Source organism: Nestor notabilis, unplaced genomic scaffold (genome assembly GCF_000696875.1).
Source record: "Nestor notabilis isolate BGI_N333 unplaced genomic scaffold, ASM69687v1 scaffold26987, whole genome shotgun sequence".
In the NCBI taxonomy this organism is placed as follows: Eukaryota; Metazoa; Chordata; class Aves; order Psittaciformes; family Psittacidae; genus Nestor; species Nestor notabilis.
This window is the reverse complement of record NW_009936480.1, coordinates 2232-27572: the sequence shown is the minus strand read 5'-3', so window position 1 is coordinate 27572 and position 25341 is coordinate 2232. Positions and strand designations below refer to the sequence as shown.

Genomic DNA, 25341 nt, shown 5'->3' with positions numbered 1-25341 from the left:
GAAAGAGTTCTTCAAAACATTCTTAAAGCTCTTCCAGCTTTTTTGATTTTTCTTTTTTGTAACATACACCTTTTCAGCTCTACAGCTTGATGGGCATCTGGGACCAAGGGTGCCTTTGGTAAGTATTCAACTTCCCTTGCTCTTTCATCTAAGATGCAAAAGCTCCCAGCAATCACCTCTAGAGATTCCCAAGAAATTCTTAACAGAGCAAGCAAAAAAACTCGACTTGACATTGTTTGTAGTTCAAACAGTAGAAAACATATAATTAAAAAAGCTATAGGCCTTGCTATATATCCAAGTAAACCCAAATGTGTGTGGTTTGATTACTTCCTCTTACAAAATGAAGTCTAAATGCACAGAGATGAATTGCCTCACTGACAATTTACCTTCTCGAGGGCAATTTCAAAGGTTCTACAGGGAGACAGTCCGTGTGCTTCGCTGAAGCAACATACCCCAACCTGAGAAGTGCTGAGATAGGAGAAACTAGAAACAGCAGCTGGTATATCAAGCAGTTTTCCCAAAAGAACAGTTACAGAACCACCTGAAAACAGAGCTCCAGGCCTGTGGAGCTCAGAAGCTCCAAACAGATGCTGCTTTCCCCTGCAAATTTCCTTTCGCCCTTCTTACCTGCCTTACTGAGATCATCTGGATTGTTTTAGATTGCTGCAGAACTCAAGACGCTTAGCACATAGAAGAGAGGATGTTACACCAACATTAGTAATAAACATTGGATGAATTTCAATATGAAGCATTCCCCCACTTGTGGGATTTTACTAAGTTTTGAACTATCACCAACTGATGAAGGGTCTCCTTTTACTATTTTACAAAATACACACTGCATAATTCAAATAAGCTAAATATATATAGTAACCCCCATAACAAAACATTCTTGCCCCAGCCCCCAACAGGTAATAATGATGATTTTGGGCTTGGTAATAAGGAAAAACACTTTTTCATCTTTGAGGAAAAATAAAGGCTTTATGAAACAAGTTTTCTAATAAGTAATAGGTACCATTTTTCAGCTGTCTAGCTTAGTCATAAGCGCATCCATTATAAAGATTTTACATTACTACAGATACATGCCATCTGTCAATTTGAAAATAAACATCTGTGCTTCTTACAGAGCATACTTTATCCTTAAAGTGCTGCTGGTAACAATCAGGTGAACACAGAAGGGAAGGCCCTCTCAGTCTGGGTCTGCCTCAGTTCCTGGGGCTGGGAATAAGAGAGTTTTAATACTGCCTTCTGTTCTTTTATGGCCTCCAGCAGGCACCACAGACTACAGAGTTCTTCCCTCTCTATCTTTCCTTGGCCCATTGGGCAAGGTGAGTCCCGGGGCTACAGGCTAACACAGGCACAGAAACAAGAAAATTAGGTTGGAATAGTTTTTTGAGAAAAGAAAAATAAGGTAACCTACATGTATGTCTTGGATGCATTGCTGCTCAGTTCTTCACTCGCTACGATCAGTTGGTCTTTTTCAATTTATACTTCAAGCCTTTCTGAATAGGATTGGTATCATCTTCCATACTTACAGAATACTGACAAAAGACGTCCAAATCCACTGGGAAGTCTGCACTGCCTTTCAAGTCATTTGCATAATTGCAAAACTCCCAGTCTAATTCAATGTAACTACCCAATAATAAACTTTTGATACTTGCTTATGAAAGAAATCTCACATATGACAAAAAAGCTGCCACTCTTACTAAAGATCATGTGTAATTTACCTTAACACTAACATGTGAGTATGTCAATTAAATGAGGGTAGACAAATCAAAGCAGTTTGTAGGCCATGACAGAAGTGATAGAAAACCTCAGAATACCTGAATATTTACAAAGGAATTTGAACTATATTATTCATTGCTAGGCCAAACTGGAAATTTAGAAGAGGGAATTACCAACAAATAGACATAAAAAGTAACTTATATGAAAACAGGTTCTCACAACTGTATTAAAAAGACGTGAAGGCAAAAGCAGAGTGGAAGGAAAGGAAGAAGGCAGGCAAACCTACTGCTCTAAATGAAATCAATGGGAGCTCTGCCATCAGTTTAAAAACACAAGTAAGAACTGGCCAGAAGATCATGAGGCAATTCAGCAGAAATTCTCAGGCCATCTGAACAAAAAGCCCTTAAAATGTCTCAGTACAAAAGCCACAAATTAAAGGAAACTGCCAGTTCCAACTTAATAAGACCATTTTATGCAGTGTTTGGTAAAGACAATATGTAACGGGAAATTATAAAAAAGGACAATTATGTCTGTAAGATAGTTATAATAAAGAACTATGCATTTAAATAGCTTAATAGCTTAAGATCCAGTTGCTGATAGAAAAGCTTTAAGGTGCACATCCTAAAAATAAAGTGGGTAAAACTGTGATAATACTGATGTTTATCATTAGAGACCTACTTAGTGTTACAGTCTCTTTATGATGAAAACGAACTTGATCAAACTGGCATATAGTAAGATCTTTGTTACATTCTCAAAATTCAGATTTTTTGTGAAAATATACAAAAATAGATAAACTGTATGCCTACATCTTTAGGTCAAGGCGAATTCAGTAGTTCAGTAGTAAAATCTGAAACAGTCCATCTATTATTTCTGATAAGATATGTAATCCATGTCTGTGAAACTGACCCTGAACATTTAGAGCAATGTGAAGTACAGATCTTAAATACTTATTGAGAAGTCAGTAAAGCTTGATAGTACACATTAGAAAAAAATATCCTTTAGCAAGTTGTGAGATGCCGGGGGACAGGAAGCAAAATCACTACATCAGGTCATTACAGAAAGCAGACCTTGCATACCATCTAGAATTCCCTGAATATAGACTCAGCTTGAAAACAAACCATCCTATTTCATCAATATACATCAATCTTTACTACATGTGCAGTAGAGAATAATGTTATTTCTCCTTACACATGAAGGCCAATCTACTGAACCCCAAGTGAACAAATTAAAGTTCTTCCTTTTAATCTTCTCCTTTGTGCAAAAATAAAGGGTTTACCAAAGGCTATTTGGAAAACAACACTTCCTACTATGTAGGGACTATCCTAAAAGTTTCAAGTTAGTGAAAAATTTAATCTCATGCAATGTAAGTGTGCAAATACACATTTTATAGCAAACTATTTTATAAGTGTTTAAGATCAAGTTTTTAGTCTGTTTTTAATGCTTTATTAATAAAGGATTCCTTATGTAAAAGAAGAAATGTCAGCATTCTGAAATGGATACAGTTTGAAAGATCAGAAAGACTGAGTATAAACAGTTCACTGAGCAGAATGTAGTGAGAGACAACTGAAAATGTGTGGAAAGAAAACAGGTCTGTAGCAGAGCATATAGAGCCAGACAAAGAATTGTGATCATTCAAAGTATGTCCCAGAAGAGGCACTGGCAGCACACTGTACAAATCTTGCACATGTAGAACCCTCAACCAATTTTAAACATCTTGGTTGCTTGACATATTTTAGTTGAATCATATTTACCATCCTCTGTCTGTCACAGCCCAGACCTGAAAAATACATCTCTAAGTGATGCTGCTAAGTTATCAATACATGAATTGGTTCAGGCTGGCAGAAGTAGTTACTCTGTGATGTCCTGCCTGGAATACCAGCAATAACTAAAGAGGACCAAGTGACTTGAGCACTGTCCTGTGACTGCCCATACTGTTTAACAGTTTGTATGTTCCATGGCCATGCCAGCGGCACTAACCAGACAATGCTTGGATGTGGTTCAGGAAGCATATAGGCCGTATATCATTCTCAACAGACAGCATGGACAAGGTCACCAGTTTTGGAGCAACTGGATAGAGTGGGAAAAGAGGCTAAGTATATGAATATTAGTCTTGCTGTTATATTTAGTTTGGCATATTCTGCTTATTAACATGACACAGCCATTGTGTCTGCACTTATGTTATGACCTCCCTGCACGTCTCTCAAATTTCTGAAGGAGTATCAAATGGTTCTGTGTGTTTCGGGGAAGTTATCTGGCTCAATTTCTTCATCATAGCTGGGACAGATTAAAATCTGAACAATGAATGCAAGTCAGAGACAGAAGGTAACTTAAAGAGAATGCCAAGTTCTGAAAACTGCAGGACTACCTGTAGGTCTAGCAGAGAAGAATAAAACTATTGAAATCACTTAAAACAATTACAACATTAAATTCAAGTCTGTTAACTTGCAAGGAAGAAGTGAATGCTCAGTTCTATCAGGGAGCTGAGAACATCTGCCCTCCACACCATGCAGCAAGTATAGGTCAGTTTTATAGAAGTGATATGTGAACATCTAGAAAAGAAATATACAGGTCTTAGAACATTGATATTTTGAAGGAAAGTATACAGGATCACAGAGAAAACTCACTCCATCTTGGGTAAAAGGGACTTGGCAAAGCATTAAACATACAACTTTTTGTTCTTAGGATTGAGTAAAACCCAGGTGGAGAAATTAAAGGGAAAGAGTAGGTAAAACAGTCAAGGATGCCTACTTATAACTTAGATATTAACACATGTAGAAGGCTCAAAGACTATTTCAGGTGAAATATAGTTACTTCTGGACAAAATGTAGCAGCTTCTGAAGCCCCTCCTATATTCATAAGCAAGTGAAAATGTTTTACACACACACATACAGACTCTCAAAGATCTGAGATAAAAAAGTATTAATACCTAGCAACATACACCTACCTGAAGGCTAAAAATGAACACTTACTCTTCCTTTCATCTATGTATCTTTCATTTTCCACCTCTTTCCATTTAATTTATACTCTGAAGAGCACTTCCAGCTTAAGCTTTGCAGAAAACAAGCTCACAGCCAACAGCATTCAAGTTAGACCTCCATTTACTTCATTATCTCACTTTCCCTTCTGGTTTTTAAAGCAGAAACTGAGCACTAATGACATGATGATTAGTGTCTCTTCAAGCTACATTCTTGCATCTCTCAAAATCAATTCTCAACAACAAATGTTTACTATTCCTTAGAATAACAATTATCCAGATTATCATACCATAAAAAAGCGTATTTCTTAAGAGTCCTTCACTTGATTTTTGACCTTTGTACTAACTGCTGGTTTGGAATTACTTACTTCTAACAAGATATTGTCTGTATCTCTGTAGTCAATTTACTAATCATTCATAGAACCACTTACCAAGTAATTAATGATGTAAAATTTGTCATATTCTTTGTTTTTGGCATTGATTCTGCGATGTTGCTTCTTTCTCATGTGATCTTTAAGCGTGTTTTTGTCTCTGAAGACTTTTTCACAGTATAAACACTGCAAACTAAGATAAAATGTTAAGAGGTCAACACATTAAAACAAAAACAGAACAAGATAATAATTTTAGATCACAGTAGAGTCAATCAAACACAGAAATGACAAAAATAACATAAAATGAAAATATAGATAGTAGAAAAGTTTACTGTTTGCCCCACATGCAAAGTGCGAGATAAATCTGATTACCCAAAACTGTCCTACCAGGGCACAGGAGGGACGCTGACGAGTCAAAATGTAAACTCTTAACTCAGCATGCACTTACACTGGCATCCAATCCATCAGTAATTGTTTCTTTGTAATTTATAGTGAAAAAATCCAAATTCTGAATGTGCTCCATAGCTTTAAAAACAATTCAAATTAGCTGAACAGAAAGTTTGATATTTCTAAGTCAACAGAGAGACTAAATGAAAGTTTGCCAGGCAGCAAATGAAAGTAAGTGATGGCTTACATGTCCTACCAAGATGGAGAGAGTTTCTTGTGCCATTTGAAAAATTATCTCCACAGGGAGGACTGGGATAACCCCTAGAAAGTAATTTCTTGTGAAACAAAAAATATGTACTGTGGCATTTTACCTTTGTATTGGAAATACTGGCTAGCTGGAAAACCAATGGGATGGGAGGGTAAACAACAGCACTTTAAAACAGAAAACCCGTGGATTTTTTTAAAAAAAGCAGTGGCACTGAATCAAAATTATTCCTTTTTTCCCTTTACTGACAGATGAAAGCATGCTTGATTGTATAGTCAGAAGGAATTTTAACAGTGCATGGGTCAGGCCTTTCTATGATTTCCCGAAGGTTTAAGATACAGGTGTTGAAGAACAAAATTATTTTCTTACTCCAGCATTTGCCCCCCCAAAGCCCATTAATATTGTGCCTAGAAGGTCTGTAACTACACCCTGAAAAACCTCATACTCCTTCAGTAAAGGCGTATTCAAATTCCTCTCAGTTTTTGTATGTGGAGAAGCAATTCAGGATTCTCAGTTCCAAGAACTGCTGTAACATTTAGGCTTACTGTTAAGGAAGTTTTGAGTTCTCCTTGTGCTAGCAGCCTCAAAATCAAAATATTGCTTTGTTGGTGAACCATAGGTCCAATGGCAGAACACTTCTATAAATTTTACTATCTGCTTTGCTCCACCTGCTAACAGTAAAGTGTTTGCTCTACTTATGAAAGGCATTCCTAGGAAGAATACGTAATGCTTTTCCTCAGCAAGATTTTTCTCCTCTTAATAATGTTTTCAGGTACTATTTTACTAGCACAGCTATGAAGTCCATTCTCAGCAGTAGGCGAAGTAGCCCTTCACTGCTTTGCAAGTAATTTCAGTACGTGTATTAACTAGAGAGAGTACTGGCTTTGAGAAACCTCCTTCTAAACAAAAGCCTCAAACCTACTGAGAAATAGTAAAGCTGCAATTTATCAGTGATCATGGCAGCTCACTGCATTAGGCAACACCAGGTAACATAAAATAACATAAAATACATTAATATATCTTCATTTCTGAAAAAAGTTAACATGTGTCTATTGCGACTGCACATTCTTTGTCAGGCCAAAGATTAAATTAGAGAGTCCTGCTGGCTTTTCCATACTTTGAATCTCCTTTTATTTTCTCTTCTTCCTCCACCCCTCCCAGATGTACAAATGAATGGATCCTAAACTGACTTGGAATGCTATTTAATCTAATTTTCATATCCTAATTTTCACAGATCCAAGTGTTCTGTGGCTTTCATAACTAAGCCTAACACTTAGGCAAATTTCTCCTACAGTCTTTGATTACAGATTGTATTAAAATCTCCTAAACTTGTTAAAGCTAGTTTCACTTTTAAAGAAGTATATTTTCTGCTAGAGCTCATTTTTTTTGTGGCATGCTCCTTATTGACCCGTTTATGAAATTTATAAAGGGTACTTAGATACTTGCAAAGGAAAATCAAATTAGAGAGTTTCTTGTTCTTTGTGACCTAAGCTTTTCTCCCAAATTCCCTTCCTATCTTCTTTGGCCATCTCAGGCTTATGTGTTTCTAAGGCAGCATATACACTAGCTTTTTCCTCCTCTGGGATGTACTCTGTAAGCAGTAAAGAAGGGAGAGACCAAACATCCCACATTATTGATATATAGAGTCAAACAAATATGGTTATAAGAATTCCGTATTCAATGATTAAAGACATGTTTAGCAAAAAGACTGTGATGAGAAAGAAGAACATTAACAATTATGAGTAAAAGGGATGTGTTATTACAATGCATAACAACTGAAGCTTTGTGCTTTCAAAGAGTTTAAAAAAAGCCTTCTAAGAGCACTCACAATAACCTTACATTCTCTGTTTCTTCTTAACTAATTATGAATGTTGAATTAAATTTAACCCAACTGATTTCCAAGGTTAAAAAAAATATGACCTAAGTCCATTAACACCACCCCAGCCCCCAAAACAAATGAAAAGGACTTACTTGTCGAGCTTCCGCTGTAATACAGCCAAAAACTCGTAACAATTCACAATGTTATCTGGCAGCCCAATGTTAAAAGCATGCTCTCTTGCCATATGATTGAGAAGGACAGATCTACAAAATACACAGCAAAAGTCGTATTACTCAATTAGTGACTTGAAATACACCAATTGCTCTAAAAATGCATAAAAGCCAATATTAAATAACAGTAATAGTGTTGCTGCCACTGCTAGACAAAAAGAAGGCTACTTTTTAAAATAAGAAGTTTTCAATTTCAGCTTTGCTCAGCGTTCAGTAACATTTCAACTGCTTATCTATGCGCATGAAATATTATCTTTTAAATGAGAATTACAATATAGTTTATTTTGACCCTCACTGTTAAAGGTCATTTATTAACTTGAAGAAGCAAATCACATGGTTCAACCAACGGCTTGAGAAACATTCCTAAAAGCCATTTTGTTTTCTCTGTTCTAGACAGCAGAGCAGAAATTCTTGGGTGCGATATGCTTTTATATCATCATTGCTTCACACAGCACTAGCAACACAAACATCACGGAAAAGCACACACGAACAAACATCATGGATGCTCAAATAAGTATTTTCCTAATAGAGATACACTGGTTAATTCCTTATGTGTCCAACATCTCTTTATGCCTCAGCTTCTGCATTTGGGGACTAAACAAACATCCAAGTGTTGTCACTGCTAAGCCTTGCTTTTACCACAGTCCAAGTGTGATTTTCAAATGACCCGTCAGACTCAATAAGCAGAGGATGAAGTTCTTGGGGGCTGAATGATGTGAACGTCACTACACCAGGCAGCAAAGAGGACTGGACACTCGTGCTACATTGGGATAACCTGCATGGACACGACCCTGGGTCCTTCTACCTTTCCAGAGTACCACAACTAGCCAAGCAAATACCCATTCAAAGACAAGACTCAGTTTTCCAGATGAAACTGATTTACTGTGTATAAACAAAGTTTCTTTGGAGCAAGCACTTGAATGGAATTAGGGCTCGCACTTGACTGATGCTGCAAAACACTCCATTCTCTAGTTTTCCACTCCAATTTTCCTCTCCACTTTTTTTAATTTGATATTCAAATCACACTGGTTTGGTGAGGTTTAAATATGAAAATATGTAACTGGATAGAAACATTTTTTACCAGCCATACTGGCTTAAGTAGCTCTCCTTGCCACTAAAGCAACTGCTGAAAAACTGTCTATCTTTAAAATGATTCCGTTCCCAACTCCAGCTTGCTGGGTAGTATAAAGAGTTGTACTGGAATAAATAAAAAATTGAGATGTAGGACAGAATCTATTTAAAGTGCTATTGGAGCTGAAAGAAATCTTAAATTATACCTTAAAATTCTGAGTCCTAACATTAGGCACTAACTGGTTTGATGATGCCATTAAAATCACAAACAAAGATGCTGAGCACATATGAAAAAAACAAATCAAAAGCAAACAGGTCAACAAACAAACCTGTTTCCTGTGAATTCCTGATCGCAGAACATACACATACTATGAAAACTTGTGTCATCTCTCTCTCGCTGTTGCTGTTCTAGAATTTCTCTCTATGAAAAGAATCAGACACAGTCACTCAGAAAAAAATAAGAATCATTCCATAACATAAACTTATTTTATCTTTTTATCTTTACTGGTAACAATGAACTGATAAAATTAAAATGTGCTGCTGACACAAACCAGATGTTAGTATCTTATGGGGGTGGGGGGGTTCTCACAAAAATTGCAGTTTTTCAAAGGCAGTATGTGCTCCACTCAAGTGCCAGTAAAATTCTCCTAATATTATACAAGATGAATGGAAAGAAATACAATCCTCAGTGAGATTTTATGCATCTATTTAAATAATTCTGTATGCAACATATCAGTTTATTGTTTCTACTTATGGTTCAGGTTTACCTCTGGTATCAGTGAGCAAATTACTGTGCATCCACATAGCACCTAATGGAATTACATGGCTAATTGCAGGAGATCTAAAGGGCTTCTTAATAATACAGGACCAGTGATGAGCCCTGGCAGTTTCTGCAAGAAGCTATGCAACATACTGAACTCAGAAGAAGCCAATTGCCTTTACCACTGGTCCTGTTTAATGCAGAGCAACAGGCCAGGCAGCTTTACAACACTTGACACAATTTTCCTACCAACAAAAACATGCAGCAGATGATTTTCTCTGGTGTTGTAGCAGCAGCAGTGTAGTTATACTGTGGAATTACTGTATATGTCAGATTGAAAAGCCATAATCATCTGGGACATAGGAGAATCGCTGTTTGGATTAAAACATAGCATATTTTCAGCCCAGTAGTACATTACCCTGTACTTGTGTTTTAAGTACTAATAATTGGTAAAGGATTTATTTCCTGTGCAATGTAGAGGTGCTACCACCAGCTCTCTGACATTCGAAATCCTGACTGAATATCTTAGGAGATTTTCTGAATCCCTTTATCTCCTTAGAGCCTGCAACAGTGGAGCTTTGTTTCTCACCTACCTCTTTAATAACTCTTTTGAGTGGATTAAGACCCAAATTTGCCCATAGTCTACATCTAAATTCAGCTATGTCTGTTGGATAAGCTCCATAGAAGACAGAAAAGAAAGCAAAGAAAAAAGCAAAGAACCCCCTGTCCCAACCCCAAAAGAGGAAGGCTTAAGCAATTGTCATTATAGGTCCTGCAGCGTGGATGGGCCCATGTGGGTCAAACACACCACATCCTGCTGCCTGCTGAGAGATGGCAGGAGGCTGATATTGGGCAAAGAAATGTTCTGCTGGCTTCTCCTAAACCAGAGCAGCACACTGTATCCAGCAAGGGGCAGTGGGATGAGCAGGATGCATACTGGAAAGTGTGGGAGCATGCCCACCAGAGCTACATCTGGCCTAGGGCCAGTGGTTGCTGTGGGGGATGAGTGCACTGTGCCATAGCCTGTTTTAGGGCCCCACATTCAACCCCACAATTTGCAAGCTGTAGTTGTTGCATATCAGATAAGAGTCTGTTACCTGAAAATGCAGATCCTGGGGTTTTTTTGGTTGTTTTTGTAGTACAAGGTGTACATTCGAGCCTAGAGTCATGCTAAGCAGTGCCCACCTACTCAAATTTTAGGTCATATCCACTCCTGTCCTGCTGCATTATGCAAAATGTCAACTAACAGAAATACAAATTCTTATTTTTCAGGGCTGACTCTGGAAGGAGATAAATGGAGCACAACACATCTTGTGAGAGCCCTTCAGCAGAGGCACAATTAAGCAAGGATATCTGTCTGCTGCACGTGGGCAGTGAACGTCCCACAGCACGCCATTATGAACTGGCACTCCTAGCTGTCACCTCTCTCCACTCAGCATGTCTGACTTTGTTTGGCTAACCTTGAATGTGAAAGTGTCTACATGTAGTTTATATACTTTGTAAAACACACTAGAGACAGCCTAAAAGAAAATCAAAATATTTCAGTTCAAACATTAAGATAGTAAGGGTTTAAGGGCTTACCCACCCACCCACCCCTTAAAGACATTCCAATGTAGCTTCCTAATTGTACTCTGCTAGGAGGGAAAAAAACCCAACATGTTCTGCAATACCTGGCTGCCTAACTTCAGATTCCCACCTCATACAAATTGCTTACGGGAGCCCTGGTGAGCTACTGCTCCCACTTATGCCTGAAGGGGAAGGACACTGTATCCTCCACACTGAAGGTGCTGCTGCTACCCTCCTCTTTCACCCTTTCCATTTCCCTTCCACCAGCATGCTCGACAGCTGGTGAGCTCTGACTAACCAGTTCAGCATTGTTGTACTATCAACTCACTCATCAGAGATTAAAAAGTATTTTCTAAGGTAGACACTCCTTTTATTGAATGTTGGCACCATTCATTGCTGGAGGGAACTTCCAAAGCCAAGCAAATCTGGTACCTGCACAGGTGAGGAGTTAGAAGCACTGGTTCAAGTCAAGTACAGCAAAAGCAAGAGGGCTGCTCTTCCCTACAGACATTCCAACCCTTCACTTCACTGCTGAGACTCTGATGGGAGAACAGCAATTACAATAATTTGCATAAAACTTGTTTTTTCTGAGTGGAGTCTTTCAGCTGGTAATAAAAGCTTAAGCTGAAGTTATGAGGCAGAAAATGAGTAATTTACTTGAATACCTGCACCAGTTACTAACTCCTTCAAATTTTGAGGGATGTTAGCATTAATACATGGCTGATACTAAGACAAAAATACCAAAAACATTTCAGCCATGAAGATTTTCCAAAAACCTTTTTAGGACACTGTGTCATATCAAAGTGGCAGAGAATGAGAGGGCAAAGGCACTTGAGGAAAAAGCGCATGCGCTATTTTTCTTTTTCCATAATGAATAACAGAATTAAGCATAGACAGGAAAGGTAATCCAAAACACTAAAAAGTGTTTATATATACCAGACTGATCATCTTTAAATATACCAGCACACTAAACTGCTAATACAGAAGAAATCTGATCTTTTGTATGACAGTTTGTAACCTAGAGTGTAGAAAAATGCCCTACGCATTCAGAGGGCTCAGTTTGAGGTTGTGAGGAATTCAGATTTTCTCCTAGGAGATGGTAATTTAAAATGTGTCTTTAAAAAAATGTGCCTGTTCCTGTCCTGGGAAGCAGTATTTTAGAAGAAATTACCCAGAAGTGCTCACACACAATGCATCAGCAAGAATTCACACCGATAATCAGTAAAGATGAAAAATGCATAACTTGCAGCTAGTAAGCACTTTTCCCTAAACAATTACTTTATCTCTGGTCTGCAGTTTAAGAGACATTCAAGAAATACAAAATATCTTCAAAAGGTAAGACTAAAAACTCCACTGAGTGACAAAAGCTATGGACTCAGGACAGCTGGTTTGATGGCACGTGAGACATTTCTGATATTGTAATGCCTGTTACCCTTCCCTCCAACAGACACTGTATCCCAGCTTGCTTTACTGCTGTCAGATCACTGTTGTTTATTTGGGGTTTTTTTTGTCATAGACTCCTTCACTAACAAGGCCCTCATAAATTTAAATGCACAGCTTGGACCACTGACACAGAGCAACCATTCACAACTTGTACTCAGCACAAGTTTTGCTGAGTACAAGTTTGATTATACTCGGCAACTGGAAAAAAGAATTGGTGGTCAGTGTTTTGCCTGATTTTTCCAACTACATCAGTTGGCCTTACAAAAAAAACCCCAACGCTTCTTTCTCCTGCCTCTTTTATAATCACAGCACTTCTGAGAGATAAGAAAGTAAGGCAGAAAGCACTTCTGTAGCTCTAAGATAGAGACAGATTGCACTGTGCAGTTTGGGACCAGATCAGGCAGTGACTGCACTAAGATCTGAATTTCTCATTCCTCAGTGTAAGGCAGGAGCATGCCCAGCAGTGAAGGATGAATTCTGCAGTTCAGTCTGTAAAACAGAGCTAACAACAGCGGGTGCTTTCTTTGCTTTTAAGATGATCAGGACAAAAAATAAAAATAAAAAAATAAATTACTGCCACAAGACAAAGTCCAAAGTTTCTATTCCAAAGACAAGTAATGTCAACTTAAAGTATTGTGTTTCAGTAGTGGCTTGAATAGGGCAAGAGCATTTTGTAGTTTGAGGTTCCTATTGGCCATTGTCTTGCCAGTCCTGGTCCTTTGCTCTCATCTTCTCTGGACCAGAGACTAGAAATACAGTAGTTACACAAATGATCACTTAAGGTAAATTCCAATGAAAGCTTTTTATAAATGGTGCTATATGCTCTGGGGAAGTGGTTTGCTTAAAGATGTTCCTTTGAAGAGGAAACTTCACAACGACTACACTGCAAAGGACTCAAACATCTGAGTATTCAGTCACACTGCTGTGAAGAGTGCAGGATCACAGGCCACATTCCTTCTGTAATGATAATGGACTAATTAATACCACTGAAATCAGAGTGTCTGCCTGGCAAATGAGGTATTACCAGAAAAAGCAATGTGGGTGTGAATTTGGATCTAAATATTCTAAGATAGAGACTTCACAATAAGAGTATGTGTTTTATCAAGGTCTCCAAGGTGATCTCTCAAACACATGGTGTGTATCTTTAGTTGTAGTTTCTTCCAGTTTAAATAAGAGTTCCATTTCCCTGCTGAGCGCTCACAGAAACTAACTATTGCTGTAGGCAAAGGAAGCAGGTGAAACATTCTGGTTTAAAAACAAAACAAACAGATTATGCTGACAGATCACAACAAGAAGCTGCTTATATATTTTACTGGCAACAAAACAAACAAGCACAGTACACTGAGACAAAGACTAGGACTGCTGACACCCGAGATCCACTACTGTCTCTAAAAACTTGCCAAGCACATTATTTGACAATTATAAACACTGTTAGGATAAAGTAGTTTTGCAGTAAGACAGTTACATTTGGTTTTGTGTCTACAGTTTCCTCAAAGATTGATTGACGAGCTTTAGACTGTGTTTGTAGCTGCTATATAGGGGAAATATTGATAAAGAGCCAGGATATCAGAAACTTCATGTCTTTGTAAAGACCTGCAATCTTACCTGTATCAATAACTTGTCTCCCAACTTCTATATCCAGCTTGTCTCCTTACTGATCACTATATTCAGCTCTCCCACTTCAAACAGTACTCTCTTGCCTCTTGTGTACAGAAAAAAACACAACTTCCAATTCTGTAATCATTATAATGTCCTCTCTGATGTTACCTCAAGAAGAATGCCTTTTCTTCAGTATTATCAGAGATGCCTGCTAGAGAAGCACTTCATGAAAGAAGCTTACCCATAAGGTGCATGGAAATACAAGGAATTTGTCAGGATAGGACATTTGGTCTGGAGAACACTCAACCCTTTTCAAGCCAGCTGTTGCACCATCCAGTGTACATGTATTTGCTGACTATTTTGTGCACTTTTCCTTCTCACCCAGTGAATATGAAAATTCATACATAGTTCAGGAGTGTCATAAGAAGAGCCCCACAGTGGCTAGGCAAGCCAGACCAGCATGTCAGACTGGCCTCTAAGGAATGAAGGATGATGCCATTAGAGACCTACTTTGGGGACAAAGAGAGGAAAGCAATAGGGCAGTGACCTACTATGGTTCAAGAGATGTTGCCTATCTGGTGATGAGAATACTCCACTTCATCTGGTACATGCTGACTGCCCAAGTGGGCATTCCCGACTTCTCTGTGAACAAGAATGAAGTAGAAAAAGGAATGAGTAGTGTCTTCCTGAATCTTTTTGGTTGAGTTCAAGGAACAGGCATAGATCAACATGTTCTGGAGAGGAATATATAGCTATGGAAACAAAATAGTGAGCATTTAAGAATATCATCATATGGCTGGAGAAACTAAGGCTACCTATGAGCCCCCCGACAGAGATGAGAAATAGCATCTTAGGACATCAGCTTGTAAGCTAAGTGGGGAGACTTTTAAACTAAGTTTGAAAGAACACCAACAGAAACCCCAGAGAGAAATGAGAGTTGTAACCTACTGGAAAAACGGGAAATTGGTGGCGGTGGTGGGGAAACTATGTAAGAACTTTGTCTCAGATTAAGCTTGCGACAAACTGGGGATCATACAAACAGCTCATCCTGGGAAGCTCGTATAGCTGCGTCCCTCTTTCAGTTTTGGTGAAGACTCCTCTTCAGGGTCTATTTACTGAGAGGAAGAGTAGCCTCATCACTTAGAACTTCCAGTCACATCACAAGAGAACAGCTGTAAACATGACAGCAAGACAATGTCAATGCTGCGGTAGGGAGTATGGATTTTCAAAAAATAGGTTTGGGCTTTTTACTTTTTTAAGAAAAATCTTAAAGATAAGACCAAATGGCTTATACTGACACTGCCCCCTAGTATCTTGAGTTTTGCCACGAGGACTTCCTTTCCTGGTACTGCTTCACAACTATGAATTCTTTGTCCAGACTGTGTTTTTCCAAAAGACCGTATCTTTTTTGTGTTACATAGCCTTGTCAGCTATTCAGCAAGCTGTGCTCTCTAACCTAGTTCATGCTCATTCCTTGGCCTCTCTCTCAATACATCACAGTCACTGTAATGCCTCTGCAAGACATCCACCTTGGCTAGCTCCCCTGCTGCAATACAGCCTGAAATATTCCTGAACTGGAGTTTCAAAACTGCAAAATGAGATGTTTCAGCTAGCACATTTTAAAGACATTTGTCCTTGTTTGGGCTTGCTGCTGGAGACAGCAGTTAGAATTCAAAGGCTGCAGGAAAATCACCAAGAGTTGTATAGTTCTGGCCTTCATTCTGTGCAACTCACATGAGTCCATTTGCCAGCTCCGTCTTAATTGCTGGACTTGTCTGGGGGTAAAAGACTTTGCAAAGCAAAATAACTATTTAACTTGCAAGTCAACACTCAGATTGCACCAGAAGGAAATGAAAAAATAAACAGACATTATTGCTGTAACTAAAGCAGTGACTCCATTAGCCCCAACTACAGCTGCAGCTTGATTTCACAAAATCCTTCTGTAAAAACTGAAGGTACAATTCTGATGTTTAAACCAGTGTTAATACGAAAGGCTATTTCACACCATCATATGAATGCTAACTTAATTTACTCTGGAAATTAACTTTTCTAACTTAATTACTCTGTAAACAAAACCGGAACTTGCTTTGGGGTAAGTCCTGCACTCTTTTCTGAATTTGAGAAAATGTCTATTTGCAGATATGAGACACCTTACCTGCCAACAGACTCCACACTCCCTTGACACTGGCAGTGGAGTGAAGGCCCATTTGGAACAGGACTATATAGCACAAACCACCACAAAAACAGAAACAAATGCCCTTTAAATAAAGAAAAAGTACAGCCCAATGTGTAGCAGCCAGGAGTTAATGTTACAATAGACAGTTCTACGAGAACATTAGCTGCATGCTTAAGCACGACCCTCTTTCCCTCCTTAAAGCCACAAACAACATGACATATGCTGGGGAAATTAACATCATTATGACACTGCCTGCCCACATGCAATATTCAAGATGTCTTTCATAACCTCAAAGGGATGATGGGAAACTGGAAAAGGTACAAAGAAGTGTAATAATGATGCACAGTGAAGAACCACTAAATAGACAACACTCGCAACCTCAAATCACTGAATCACTGAGGCTACATGGGATCTCTTGAGAACAAGTAGTCCAACCCCCATGCCCAAGCAGGGACACCTTCAGCTATTTATCCAGCACTATGTCTAGCTGTGTTTTGAGTATAGCCACAGACGAAGAGTCTACAACATCTCTGGAGAACTTGTTCTAGTGTTAACCACCTGCACAGTAAAAAAGTGCTTTTTGTTGAAGGGAATTTCCTGATTTTTAATTCCTATCCATTACTTCTTGTCCTGTTGGTGGGCACTGTGAGAAGAATTTGACTCCCTCTTCTTCATTCCTATCAAGTATTTATACACACTGGTAAGATCCCCCCTAAGCCTTGTCTTTCAGGATAAGACACTGAACTAGACAAACCTTTTTTTAATGATCCAGGATGACTTCTCCTACAATGAACTGGAAGAGAAGCATGCTAAGCATGACTGCATCAGCTGTTTTTTCTGAGTCCATGCCAATCCAATGGATCTACGCAGGAATGAAGATTTCAGCTGAGGCAACTCCACGGAAAATCCTCAGTGGCAGAACTACCACAATTCTACTTTGCAGGAGCTAGGATCCCATGGAGGGCTGTTTAAGACCTGTACATATTCCACTGGTTCTGAGAATTTGCCAGTCATGTGCTGTGAGCTGCAGAACACTCACAGGATAGCTGAGCTAAATGGATTGTACCTGGCAATCTCAATTTTCCCAGGGATTAGAATTTGTTTTTTGTAAGCATCTTCTTTATTGTGAATGCTTATGATTTAAGGAGTCTTTAGTTGCATGCTGTAGTACATACAGACTTGTAACAGAAACATACTAGAAGAAACAGCATAACAAAGGGTTAAATGGCTTGTGTTGACAATTCCCAGGACATAGCTGCCAGCAGTAAACTGGGGAAAGTAAAGACCATAAGGCCTGCACTCTAGCACCTCACAATACAGATGGCTTGCCAGCAGAAGACCCTGCATGAGAAGACTGGTAACAAGGCTGCTGTGTATCACATAACACTCATTTTTAAATTGGCCCAACAGCAAAACCAGACTACAGATGTGTATTTCAAACAAGAAAACAGCAAAAAATCCCCAGTGGTCAGCAACCAGGACTAAGACTCTTGGAAGCTGAAGTCAGCAAGAGCTAATCATGAAGGACCAGACATTCAGAGCTGGCAAATACTAAAAGATATGAGAGGTCTGTCCAAAGTAGAAGGTTGCCAACACCAAGCAAGGAGAACGACAGCAGTTCATGAGGTCTCAACAGCTGGTATTTCTGATCCTTTGCATGTCATAGAAACAATCCTGGTCAGATTTCCTCCACTCACACAACACGGGGCTTCTGAGTGTGCGAGTGTGAATTAAGGAAATCTGGGTAATGGAGTGTGAATGCACAAAACCAACTTGCTTGAAGATTCTGTAAATAAGTATCACCTTCTCTTTTCACAGTATTGCACACTGAGTTTTATTCTGCTAATTTCCCTACGTTTATATTATTACACAAAAGATAGTGTGTCAGTGCATTGCAGATTCTTGCAAGAAGAAGAAGGATCATCACACTTGGCCTCTTTCAGTGCTCTGGGCTTATTTTCCACTTGTGTGGAACACTGACTTACAATCTTTAAATTTATTCCAAGGGAAAATCTATAAACAATGAGTTTGTGCAGCAGCTAGGGAAATGAGCTTTAGAAATATGTATAAAAAATCAGGACTTTGCAGTCTAGCAAAAAAATGTTTTCACTTTAAAATGCCCACTAAGTTTCCATACATTACACTATGGAACTGTTCACCTCAAAAAATGAAAGAGCAGTAATTTCTTACCAGTCTCTTCTGCTGAAGCTGTTCTCTAAGTAATCTGTCTTCTGGTAAAGCATCACATAGAAGAAAATAATTATCCTGTTCTTCTGTTAAGAGATTAGGAAGTGTGGGTAAGGGATGAGAATTTGCAGCTGCTTTGAATATTTCTGGCACACAATTTGCTAAACCTTTGGAATGAGCTAAGAATGTAAGAATATGGTTTTTAATCTATAAAAGTCATAATTTAATAAAACATGCTTAAATATTTGTATATACATATTTATAAGATGTTTACATCATTCATATTGCAGTACAAAGACTTAAGTCTTGCATAGATTTTTCTCCAGTACCAGCTTTATTCTTTTTTATGATGGTTCTTCTGGAGACATTAAGCAATTTTAATTATTTACACTGTTTACAGTATAAAGTCAGCATGAAAGAAACATGAAATCACCTTTACTTTTGTCTTGTATGTGGAATTTTCAATTATTTCCCTAAGTTATTGTCAGTTTTCAGTAGTTATCATCATTTGGGATACCCTCTCCTTATCCTGACATGACCACTTTTACCATCTCATTTTACCATCTGCATCACAAGTATTTAGCAATACACATTGAGACTTGCCTAATTTACATTTCTACTTATGTTTTACCCACATTTCATGTTAAGTAACCTTTTTACATTCATATACAATTTAATAATAAATCTTATTCAAATGAATCACCTTAAAATTACTCAATAGCTAAGAAAATGTAAATACACTTAAAAATATTTTGCATTTAAAAGTTACTCATTTATTAATCAAAGGGTTATGTGGTTGGTGAACTGAAGTGTCCACTTAGTATGTCTTTTTCAATTTAAACTTGCTAGATCTCAGCCTTTCCCATCTTTTCATACAGAAGACTGTGTGAAATAAGACAAACTCCCTGATTTCTGAGCTATCAAAATTGAAGGAGCTAGCCATTAAAATTAACAAATTTGTTAACAAACAGATAACAAAGTATTCTCATTGTCCTCTGGAAGGGCTACTGATAGTTTATAATTCTGGCAAGCTCTGGCATTCAGGCATTTGATCTGCAATTTTCAAACTGAGTGGTAAGGCAAAATATGTAAGAGAAACACAACTATGGTCTTCGGAGTGACTTTCATGTTTTCTAGGGCTTTTTTCTTAACATTACTTTGCATAATAATAATACTAATAATAACAGTGACAACAACAGCAACATTTTGGACTCAGTTTTCACCTTCCACCCATCTCTGACACTGGCTGCATGCATTTTTTCCTCTCAGCTCTCCATGGAGAATCAAAGATGCGGCAAAGCCCTAATGTTCTCTTATCTGCTTTTAGGTAAACTATATTTTTCTGTTAGAAAAGGGAGAGCCAAAGAAATGCATTAGCTACTTCTGAGAAGTAGTCACTTCATGAAGTCATCATTATTCTTAGGATGGAACATGCCACTGTGCCAGTGCAGCAGAATGGTGAAGTATGATCTTTGGTCATGTGCTGGAGCCTCAAAAATGGCAGTCTTTGTATCCCTGCTGTGGAGGTACTGTCTCCTAACACTCCTGGGGCAGTAAGCACTATGGCAGGGGAAAGGAAAGGTGACTGTGGCCCTGATGTCCAGGAAGGTTAGCAGCATCAGTGGGGTGGTGGACAGGGTGGAGTCAGAAAGTCCAAAAAAGCCAGGAATGTTTCTCCACATTTCTGGAAGGACTGTCACCAGTTATTGATGCAGTGGGTACCAACGCTTCCCCAGTCATGATAAAAGCAGTACTGCTTATAGGTCTTGATTTGCAACTGGCTCCAATTCAGGGCCAGTCACTTAAGCATGTATTGAGTTCGTTCTCACTCAACACAGTGCTGAAGCACGTGTTGCAATCCTTGGAAAAGATAAGTTTAAATATGTGGTCAAAAGTTAAACATTACTCCTGTGGTTTTCTGACCTAGTGTCAGATTTCTCCACACTTGGCTGATCGAAGCAGCAGCATATGCCAGAAATTAACACATGATCTGGCCAACAGAGTAAGCAAGCAGCAAACTCACCTAACGGAGCTTCCGAATTTGTTCTTATCACACTACAAAAATCTGTGATGGGCTGTTCTGCAAACCTCTTCTTCCAGTACAAGATGTATCTTTGAAAATAAGGGAGAGATGATTACTGAAAAAGGAAATATCAAAAGAAGTTTAATAAAGAGCTGGTCACCTCTTGTTTTTTCCACCCTCTAAATTCTTAAGAGTTTAATGTTTTCAGTTTCTATCTCTGTTCTTAATTCCTTTATTGTTCAAAATCATTAAATTCATTCAACTTCATTAAAACTGGATTTAACTATCCTGTCAAAGTGAAGAACTCAATAAGCCAGGTTTGCATTAAACTTTCCATAAATAGTGTGGCCTATTCCCATCTTCAGACAGAAGTTGGCACTCAGATGCATGCTTACTGAAAAGTTATACTAAAGAGCACTCTCAAATTCCCAAAATACTGTGCTCTGTGTTCCACAACATGCAAGCAGGAATCTGAAGCTTGCTAAAAACATCAACTAGTCAGAAGTGAGGTTCTGGCAGGTCTCCTGTGGAGTTACAATGAAAGCTGTAGCTTACCAGACGACTAGAAAGACAGAAAAATGAAGTCCCCAAACACCTGGGAATGGCATAGCAGACAGATACGGAAAGCCCTAAACACATTTTGAAGGTTTAATCCATCAACTACAGTTGTTTAAAAACATTATTGTACTATTATTGTTTGTATTACACCAGCATCAACAGACCAGATCCCAGCTGAGCTAGCAGCTACTGTCTAACCAAGAAGAAATCATCACCTACAATGAAGGCAACCAAGCAATCCTTGTGCTAATTATTCAGAAACTTACTATGAAAGAAAAAAAATCTGAAAATGCTTAAGTGCATGCTTGTATTTATACTTATGACTCATGTGCATGATATAAATCATGGGAGAGTCAGTAAGGTAAAGGCTAACTACACAGCAACAGCTTGCTATTAACATGCCATCACATTAGTGAAAGAATCATAAAAAAATCAGATACTGTTGTTATGAAGTGTAAATAGTGTAGCTTTTAATACTTGTGCAATCTAAAAGTTTACTGGCCACAGCTATTACATACCATGGTGGTTCATGTTACCTCTTGTTTACCTCCTAAATATATGAGGACTTACATTGCAGCAGCCAAGGAAGCAGCACATATTTCGTTCTCCTAACTCTGACATGGAAAGGATTAACCTCTGGTGCAGCAGACAGCTAAGGACAGTGAAGCCAGCATGCATGGCTGAAGCTCATTCAGAGGCATCATTAGATGTCAGTGATAGGCAAGCATTTTGTTGTCCCCCTGACTACTCCACTGTTTATAATGCACAATGTAACAGTCTTGCTGTTACTCAGAACAGCAAGTCTTCCAGAATAAGCCATCCTTGAGCTTTTAGGACATAAATGTGCAAATGAAGGGATTTCAAGATGTCATTTAGTCTGTTCTCTGCACTGAAAAAAATGAACACCATTCAGACAAACCCACTTAACCATAACCATCTGTGCCATGAAGCTGACTGTTAAGGGATTTTGCATCATAAGACTTAACCCAAATAATCAACAATCAAATAAAGGCAATGCCCTGTCGCACTTTCAGGAACAGAGAATGAGTGATCAGTGTCCATGAGTGACACTGATCATCTCCATGTCCAGCCATGCAGCTGAAGCTTATCCCCCTTATCTCTTCTTCTTGACTTAGTGCCATCCAATCTTTATTCTTGTTTTCCATCAGCATTGCTCTTCTCTGGATTTTCCACTTCTTATAGTTCTGTCAGAAAACGTATTCCTAAGACCGACTGTAACTCACTGTATTAAAAAAATTACTATGTTTTCAAAGTTGCTTCCTTGTATTTTCCACACTTCAGTTTAACACTTCAGATTATGCTTCTTTTTTTTGGTGCACAATATTAACCTATTTTACTGATATTCAGTACAGCAAATATAAAAAGGCACACTTAAGAGTAACAATGCCATCATTTCACATCCTGGGGACACTTTCTAAAAGATTTGGCTACCTTCCAATTGCATCAGCAGCAAAAAGAATCCAAATGGGCATTTTCCTGAAAAGGTGATTTTAAAATACATTTCTATTAACGCAGAATAACCCCCCAAGGACACTTAAACTGGTGGTCCATGACTGAGCAGCTCCGATCCCTTTATTTAACTGAATAAACTAGCATTAAAGCACACTGCATTCTTGTTCTGCCTGCTTTCAGCATAAAACCAAATAAAAACAAGTATCAGTTTTCAATTTTAAACAATGCTAAGCTTACACATCTGAGGAAGGGTTTATATGGCTTACATTTTTCTTCCTAAATTTCATCTTAGTATTTATTTTTTTGCATCTTGATAGACATAAATTAGCGTCTTTGGCTGAGTAACTCATCACAGAAGACCTACCAGAAAACTCCTTTTAGTTGAGAACTTATCCAGCTAACATTTAAACACTGTGACAGACCTATCTACAAACTGGCAGCTACCATCTAGCCTACTGCTGGGCCCATACATTGCTGTGTGTGAAAGCAAAATGCCAAGCAAGTGCCTTGTCTCTGAAGTTACAAGACAACGGGGGCCATGCCAGCTACTAGAGGAAGTTAAGAGAAAGAAAGCCAAACATGACCCTGCTGAGATGATTAATGACACAGCTGTAGAAGGAGTTGCAGTTGTATGTAGATCACAGGACTGTAAAGTGTGGTTAAGGATTAAATGTGTTTTCTATACAGAAATATTGGCATCCTTTAATATATGGCAAACGAATTTCATTCCAGAATGTGAGAGATCCTGCACTGAGCAGCTTCTGTGTACAATATACTTTAGGACACTGTACAGTGGAGAAATAGTCTTGTCCTATGCGAACAAATCCCCAGATTAGGAGTTGATTGCCTAGAATGTGCTTTATGACATAAACAGCTTTCTAGTTTGCATGCGACTTGTTGATTATTGACAAGACGTTTGACATATCCCTAAGATATGTCAAAGAATCTCTAACCCAGGCATTGCCCTGTATTCTAACATCAAGTCCCCTGGTCCCAGCAACATCCAGAAGCTGGGCAATGTGAGGAGATGAGAAAACAACCTTACAATCCATCAACAAAAAGATCATCAAGAGAGTAATGAAAATCGTCCCCTGACACTCCTCAGTTATTTTAAAAAGATGATCTCCAGTTTTCTGAAGGTTTCTGTAGTATCTGCAGCAGACACACACTCATTCTAAACAACATAACCCTTACCTTCTAAAATCTGCTACCAGTTTCACATCTGCTATGACGAGCTTGTGTTCAATAATCATGTGCTTCAGGAGTTGGTTTTGTTCTGCTGAGAGACAGCATTCTTCACAGAAAATACAAGGCACATAGGGAGAACTTTCTACAGCAGCAACGCCACCTGGACTTTCTGGCAGAGACAATGGCTCCAAAATACACTCTGTATCTAAAACAAATAAAAAGAATAATTAATTGTGACTAAGTGAATAAATCTACATCACTTGGAGTACTTTTAGGCAGTACATGTAAAACCTGTTTTGTTGGGTCCCACTTCTGTTGCATGGATCACTCCAGCAACGAGGTGCCTGGAAGTGAGTCAACTGCATTATTTCCAGGGAGGACAGTCTGAGGTTAGCACAGGGCAGCTCTCAATTATTTGCTCCAGCTGAAACTCTCAGCTGATAGCAAGTCAAACAGACACAAGTGCTCTCTGGTTATTACTAACAGAAGTTTTATGACGAGAAACCTATTTTTCTTCCTCTCGTTACCTAGAGTACCTGTTGATATGAATGAAGCTGCTCTCTTTGACACATTTTTCATACTATGAGGAAGGCTTCAGACTGTATAGTGCAAACTGAAACACTTCCTGACTGTACGGATGTTGAGGCAGCACCAGCCATGCCCCATGTGGAAAGGTCAATGGCCCGTGTTTGTATTTTACTACACCAAACACAGGTTGCTCAAATGACAGCACACAGAGGTGAGTCACCAGCTTCTGTTCTCTGAGTTTGCTGCTGTTTGTAGTTCAACAAGTGGGTGGATTGCACAGTACTGCAGTAGTAGTGCAAACAAGCATATTGACGCAGGGTATACTTGTGTCCCTATAGCAATATAAACAATAGCAATGTAAATTCATAAGCTCTTCTGCTGGTATAAATCAATGTAATTCATTAAGAAACACTGAGACACCAACAGATTTCAACAGCTGTCCCCATTAGCCTAACCAAATTCCAGTTGTCCAGAAATAAACCATATTGTTCACTTTCCAAACAAATCATATCTCAGCCTTTGGTATGGGTTTATGCTGGAAGCAAATACCAGTTTCAGTATGTATCTATCTTTGATTTTGGCTACATCAATTTTGGATAGCAAAAGGAGATTGAAAGCAAACAGAAGAAGTTCCCCAACAGTTCTCACGTTCTGAGGATTAAAACTGAAAAGAAAACATCATGGTTCTCCCTGTCTCTTGTGTTATGAAGTTAATTTGTGCAGCAGGACAACAGACTCTATGTCTCTGAATTCCCACAGCAACATGAACACTGCTGTAGAAAAATAAAGCTTCACAGGATGGTTGAAGTTGAAGGGACCTTTTAAGATCATCTGGTCCAATCCACCTGCTCAAACAGGGTCAGAGCTGGTGGCCCAGGACCATGTCCAGATGGCTTCTGAGTACTTCCAAGTATGAAGGCTCCTCAACCTCCCTGGGCAACCTATGCCAGTGCTCAGTCACCCTCACAGTAAGAAAGCAATTCCTGATGTGCAGAGGGAAG

General features: G+C 38.7%; 1 protein-coding gene across 1 annotated transcript in view; it reads right to left on the bottom strand.

The window, feature by feature from the left end:
- Window positions 1-24012, bottom strand: part of ZNF277 (zinc finger protein 277) — a 29962-nt gene extending 5950 nt beyond the window's left edge. The window contains exons 1-6 of the mRNA XM_010018368.1: window positions 23819-24012; window positions 20594-20682; window positions 18574-18656; window positions 9169-9260; window positions 7691-7801; window positions 5128-5260 (exon numbers count right to left, since the gene is read on the bottom strand). Coding sequence (XP_010016670.1) covers window positions 5128-5260; window positions 7691-7801; window positions 9169-9260; window positions 18574-18656; window positions 20594-20682; window positions 23819-23877 — 567 coding nt within the window. The 5' untranslated portion in view covers window positions 23878-24012. The remainder of the gene's footprint in view (window positions 1-5127; window positions 5261-7690; window positions 7802-9168; window positions 9261-18573; window positions 18657-20593; window positions 20683-23818) is intronic.
- Between the last annotated feature and the right edge of the window lie 1329 nt (window positions 24013-25341).